This window comes from Orbicella franksi, chromosome 5 (assembly GCF_964199315.1).
Source record: "Orbicella franksi chromosome 5, jaOrbFran1.1, whole genome shotgun sequence".
Classification (NCBI taxonomy): domain Eukaryota; kingdom Metazoa; phylum Cnidaria; class Anthozoa; order Scleractinia; family Merulinidae; genus Orbicella; species Orbicella franksi.
Genome location: NC_138149.1, coordinates 33537632 through 33544414, shown reverse-complemented (window position 1 = coordinate 33544414; position 6783 = coordinate 33537632). Strand labels below are relative to the sequence as shown.

Here is a 6783-nt window from a genome sequence, read left to right as displayed (position 1 = left end):
TCGTAACAGTCTAACTGTGGCTGTATCAGAGCTCGAAAAAGCTGTGGAAACACTCACCTGCAGCTCGTGTTCCCACAGCATTTCTCGTTCTCCCAAACTTCCACTCGTGTTTCTATAACTCGATAGAAACACAGTACATGTTTTCTATTTCTTAAGTATTAGATATACTCTACACGGCTTGTTCGACTGCCGATCGCCATTTTGAATTTGCACATGCCGACAACCATTCTCGTCCCCAGAGGCCGTGCTGCTTTTGGTCAGCACCCAACCTCGTCCCCAGGGCCTTCTCCTCGACGAGCCGCCATTTGAAACTCGTCGAGGAGAAGTCCCTGGGGGCGAGGTTGGGTCAGCACCAAGAATCCCGACAGCTGGTCAAAGGAAACGAAGACGCTGGGTACGAGTGTGTGTAAGCCTCTCAGTCGATTTCCTAGAAAACTGGAACAAAGTTTAGTCATCTCGTATGACATGATCCACGACAGCAATTTATTTGATGTAGCCTTTGCTCTGCTAAATGTTGGTCAAATTCGGGCAAGCTGTGGAATTTTAGGCCTTTAAATTCAGCAAAAGGCAAGTGTTTATGCCTTTCAATTCATTCGATTAAATAAGTTGCATTTTGCATGCTTTGACGCCATCGGAGCTGCCTACAAGTCTTTGGTTTTGGCCTCCTGTAACCAAGACGTTGATGGTAAAGGTAGATAGGTTTTCAGTATGTGAACTTGGCTTAAAAACAAAATTTATCGGTATTATTTAAGTTTGGAATCGAGGTGGAATATTATGTGGCTGATTTACGGAATGACCGGAATCTTTTGCTTTGCAAGTGACTTCTTTGATTATGCGGCTGGATTTCTGCCATATACCCCTTGCCCCACTCGCATTCCTCGCTTCTTTCCTGTATATTATTAAGATATCAAGCGTTTCCACGATCACACGTTTCGCCGAGCCATTTTATTCGTTCTCGTGTACAGCAAATTAAACCGATTCATGATATAATTCTTCACTCTTGATCGACTTCACATTGGCAGCTAGCTGCATTGAATGCTTGTTGTTGCCAAAGCTTGTAAAAAAAATCTTTCGAGTGTGCAAGTTCTCAAAAGCGAAGATGAGTGCTGCCTCCCTTAAAAACCTGTGAGTCGATCCCTGTGTAGCCCAGTATAGTTGTGTAATACGCTGGCTAGAAACTGTGGAGTGGCCACAGTGCGTTGATATTCAATTGTTAGAGGCTTGACTTCACCGGCAAAGGTGGTCAAAACAATATCGAATTACTTTTATACGCACGTAACGTAGCTCTTAGGCAAACCTTTTGGAAGATGCCCCAAAGAGTCAGCATGAGGTCGTATACATTGAAGTTGTTTTTGCTTTAGGTATATGTTATTAAGAAAAGGTCTGGATAGTGGTAGACATGTTAAAATTTTGAGAAACTACACTACGTATTCAACTCTGTACTTTGTAATTTAAACTGACGATACACAAGATTCCGATGAAACATGTTTTTAAAAACCGTTGTGTTGTTTCTCGAAATATTAAGAAAACCGTTTAATAATCCACTGCTGCTTGGAATATTTCATGTGTCTAAACTTCCAAAGACGACCATAAATGGTTTAAGAGACGATTTAAACACACATCTGGAATTCTAAAGCCGTCGCGTCATGCAACATCTCTCTTATTCTTAACTCCTTCGTTCTTGTATGTCACACAAGGCATCCACAGTGCTATTCTAGTCTCAGTCCTGGGCTTTTTGAGTTCCATTTTGTGCCATGTCCTCTTTGACCCAAGACCCTAGACCCTGGTTGAGTGCGAATTTCTGTAGATGATTCTGTAAGCGGTGTCGTAAGTGCTTATACTTTTTGAGTATAGAGGGCTAAGGTTTTTCCGTAAGGGTTGTCCTTCCCTTAGCCACTGTGACCCCGCTTTTTGAAGGCGCTCGATACTCGCATTTCGCTGGTTTTGCTAAGCTGCAGTCAAAGAAAAACTGAATTTCTATCCCCTAGTGTACCACAGTTTTCAGCCTAAAAACTACTTCTTAAAGCTAAATTGTGACTGAAATCCATATGGGTGGGTGAATTATTTTTTTATCCATCTTAAAATACGAAGGCGAAAGCTGGGCTTCATGATTTATGAGCCTCCTTGCTGATCGGGCACTAATTAAACAATAGAGTGTTTCTATCGAGGAACTATCGGTCTGATAGTCGCCCCGCGGAAATTTGATGTTCTTAAAACAAATATGCTAGTTTTAACAACATCAAATTAACTGGACAACAGTTTTGATCTAACTACGTGTTTGTGGTTTTTACACTTACATGTAACTGCGTGTTGGACAGATGCATCACAAAAGACTTCAGCTGCCAGGCGTGGATCCCTTTGTAGCGTTTGATCATTTATTGCTTGGCTTTTGGGGTCGTTGTTGTTTGTTTCTTTTTTCGATCATTTAGTTATTTCTTTGAACGGTAAAGTCTACTGACGTACGTTGATATTGTTCAATTTGTTCCACTTTTGCTCACGACGTAGTTTTGTTCTTTCAGAGTCAAGCAGCGTCGACTTCAGTAGCCTTAAAAGTGCTGAGAAGATTGGACCTAACTGAGAACCCATAAACACAGAGCACAGTGGTGTGCGCCGTAGATAAATTAACGGAAAAAGAATCCAGAAGAAAAACTAAAATGGGTGAATTCAAATCTACAAAGGATGACCACCCGGTACCTGAGTATTTCTTAATAGTCAGCCAAGAAAACGGTTTAGTTCTTGATATTTCTACGGGTGAGAAAGGTGGCAATCTTGTACTGAGTGAAGCACGTGGAAAGTCCAGTCAGCTGTGGAGATTGGATGAAGATCGTAGACTAGTCAGTAAACTGGGCTTGGTAGCCGATATCAAAGGCAAGAACAAAAACGCAGGAACTGTGTGCCACGCCTGGAAAGCGCACGATGGCCTCAATCAAAAGTGGCATTTTGAAGACGATGCGATAAAGAGCGACTTTAATAACCTTGTTATTGATGCCCGCACCCAGCCGGTTTCCATGAATGAAGTAGACGGCAGCTTAACTCAGAAGTGGTATTAGAGTCCCGAAAACCCCTGGGCGGATAGTCGGCCCGTTGTACCTTCAGTTAAGTATTTCTTCGTAGCCAGCCAGAAAAACGGATTAGTTCTTGATATTTCCGCAGGTACGAAAGGCGGAGATCTCGTCCTGACTGAAGCGCATGGAAAACCCAGTCAGCTGTGGAGATGGGATGAAGACTGCAGGCTAGTCAGCAAACTGGGCTTGGCAGCTGATATCAAAGGCAAGAAAAAGGAAGCAGGAACTGTGTGCCACGCCTGGGATGCACATGATGACCTCAATCAAAAGTGGCGAGTTGAAGAAGAAACGATTAAGAGCAACTTGAACGACCTTGTCATCGATGCTACGGAGCTGCCGGTCACCATGAAAGTCGCTGAAGAAGGCACGTCATCTCAGAAGTGGTACTTTATTCCAGAAAACGCATGGAACGACTTCAAGCTCGTACAAGCTAATCCAAGCCCTCTCAACAAGGCACAGTTTTGGAAACATCTGGCTGACAACTACCTTGACGTCATCATAGGTTACAGCATTGACGATTATGAAGACAAACAGCGCAAAGCTTTTAAAATCTTGGATGAGTGTTCCAGCAAGCTGGACGCAGTGGCAAAAGATACTGGTATAGCAGGAACTGTCGGAGGAAGTGCATCGATCGTTGGTGGGGGCATGGCTATCGCTGGTCTTGCTCTGGCTCCAATAACAACTGGCGCCAGCCTAGGCCTCACTTTCGCTGGAGGTGCCCTGGGTATCTTGGGGTGAGTCACATCGACGACTGGCTCCTTGGTAAGTCTACACTGGGATAAGAGCGAAGCAAAGAAAATTAAGAAAGCCACAGTACCTCTCTTCCATGCTACACACAGCCTGCACGGATTTCTTAAAGAGTATATCAACATCTTAGAAGAAGCAGATGAATTTCTAAAAAAACCCGAGGGAGAAGCTTTTGCTAACGATGCATACGCTGCTATAGAGGTGGCTAAAGCGGCTGGGAAAGTTGGTGTGAGCGCCTACAAAATCGGCGACCTTCTGTGCTCGGGAGTGAAACAGGCAAAACGGGCCAGGCGAATAAAAGCGCTCGTTAACTTTCTTCAGGCCGATTATTATACGGTTAAAGAGGCTAGAATCGGCCTTGCCGTACAAACCGCAGCACCTGGGTACAAAATTGCAGGGAAAACTATCGTGACTGCTGGAACAACGACTGCAAAAGCTCTATCTGGTTCTTTGGCGGGTATTGGAATAGCCCTCGGCATCTGGGATGTCTTTGATGGGGCCAAGAAGATAAAAAACAGAAGCCAGTTAGCCGCGGAGTTCCGCAAGTCATCCGAAAGTTATAAAACGACGTCTGCCAAGCTCATTACACTATTCAAAAAACTCCAGTAAGATCGAACTGAGAACTTATCACCGAGAGTTCGATAATAAACATTTATTCTTCCCGCTATCATCTACAGCTAGACTGATCTCAGTGACTTTCTGTTAGGGATTAACTTAAGCTAGTCGTCCGATATCGGGAGCTCGTAATTTTTTCATAACCGTTATCCATGTAGTGTCAGTACTAAAGTCGAAATGAATATCCCCAATAGCGAAAGGCCATAAGCCTGCACAGTTGATATAAAACTTCAGCTGTCATTTTCCTATACAGCTTTCGTAAGTTATTGATTTCAGTGTAAACTGAACTAAGCATGTATTTTCTTCAAAGAGCGTAGTCATGGTTTTTCAACGATCTTCTTATAAAGAAATATCTTTTCGTTTAGCTGAGTGACGTCTCTGTTCTGAGCAAGTTATAATCAATTACATTGTGTGAACTGTTACAGCTTAGTTGCTTTTTAGTTTAGAATAAAATAGAAACTGTCGAACCCAAGCTCTATGTACTCAGGCGGGTTTAGAGTCTCTCCGAACGACTAGATTGTGATAGTGGTGCGTCTGCTGCAAAATCGGAGCCAGATCTTTTTGTCTGCTTCAGAGAACCGTCCACCTCAAAGAAAGTTTAAATGAAATTCAGTTTGGACAGGCAGCCATGTTCGTCTTACGCAGGTGTCCCTCTTACAGTGGTGCATGTCCGTTTTAGGAGAGTTGATTGTATTTCTAGGATAAAGAAGCGTTTCTCATGTCTTCTGGACTTCGAGCACAGTGCCATTTTCATACTCGCTGAGTAAATTGGGGCAAGTGCCCGGTTTCTAAGCGCCAGTTTCACGAGCGCGACGCGCAGCGCTAGTACATCTCCTGGGTGAACCGCGCGACTCAAAATCACTGGGAAACAGCAGTTTACTCGGAGTAGTTCACGCGCATTGACACGCGCGTAAAAGTCGCACTAATCAACGTGAAATTTAGTTGCCAGAATTAAGTATCCCACGCCAATACAGGTTTGAAAATTAAATGATCCAATGAAGTGTATTTCATGTTGTTCTTGTTGGTCGATCATTCTTTGTTGTTTACCAACACTGAAGTTTACATAAAGGAAGGCTGCTTTCCATTTGATCGCTACAAAGTTCAGTGAGCTTAATTATTTTACAGAAGTCAAATTATCGGTTGATCAAAGAAGTTAACATCATAGTTTTAGGGGGCCAAAGAGTTTTAAGCTCTAGGTCGTAAATAAGTTGAACGATGAGAGCCAAGAGATATCTGGGCTATAATTGCCTAGAGCTGTTAAAACAACTCCATTTTTACAGTATCTTATTCATGTCTATACCCAGCTGGGTAGCCTTGTTTTTGTAAATTATTTTTGTGCTTAGTGATGTCCGGTGGTAGTCTTGACAATTTTAAGAAATTGTACCATTTCTGAAAACCATTCCATTAATTGTGTACATACCTTACTTTGGGACTTACGCTTTTACAACCATGGATCGTAAATTATTAATAATTTCGTCTCCGAGAATTTCCGATAGTTTTTGACTGGATGTTGCTTTTCGACAGCTGATAAAAAAAACGAAAAAAGAAAACCAAATGAAATGCGCAGAGTAGGTGTGAGGAAATTTTAACACCGGTGCTCGTGCCAAATTTACCGCGTGAAGACGCAACTGAAAAATTCTTACAGGTCGAACGTATTATTCTCATCAAACTACATCCTTAGATTACTCTGGCGCTGTTGAAGAAAGCAAACAACTGTTTGTGTGTTAAAATTAATTAGGGACTTAGAAAAAACCACGACGGTAACGGCAACTGTAGCGTCACCATATATAAGGTTAATGAGCAGAACAATGGCAGAGCACGTGCGTTATAATTCTTGGTACATTACTTTGCCGTCCTCTGCAAAATAACGACGTGAAATGACCAAATTCTTATTTCAAAATTTCCATTTCGAATTCAAAGCTGTTTTACATATTCATTTTCAGAGAGTTTCGACAGTGAAAAACTAACTAAATGACTTTTTACAGTATCGCAAGATTCGTAGGTAAAGTACAAATTCATTGTTAATTGAAGTAATCCTCAGCGTCGCCGTCGATTACTTAAATGTCCTTATATTAAAACTCACTTGGGAAAATGGAGCTAAATATAGTAAAGTAAAACGAATGAGTGCGATTTCTTTTTTAATCTACGAGGTCAAAAGCAACAGGTTAAGAAAAAAACGCCATGCTAGGCGAGCTCAATTATCGAAAAGACATGAAGTTAGTAGGGGGCGGGGGTGGCTTGCAGAAATATCGCTAATATATCCTCTAGCATTTTACGGTGTCACTGAAGGCCCAGTGGGGCGGCTTCAGAACTTTCTAGCCGGAAAGTAAAAAAATCTGAGCACAATTTTTATCGG

General features: G+C 42.3%; 1 protein-coding gene and 1 pseudogene across 1 annotated transcript; both read left to right on the top strand.

Moving 5' to 3' along the window:
- Nucleotides 1-1559: 1559 nt before the first annotated feature.
- On the top strand, nucleotides 1560-3059 carry LOC145488410 (uncharacterized). Its single transcript, XM_081467266.1, has one exon. It carries the CDS (start codon nucleotides 2655-2657, stop codon nucleotides 3048-3050), a length of 396 nt encoding a protein of 131 aa, XP_081323392.1. The 5' UTR covers nucleotides 1560-2654; the 3' UTR covers nucleotides 3051-3059.
- On the top strand, nucleotides 3054-5257 carry LOC145487964 (uncharacterized; annotated as a pseudogene).
- Nucleotides 5258-6783: the final 1526 nt, after the last annotated feature.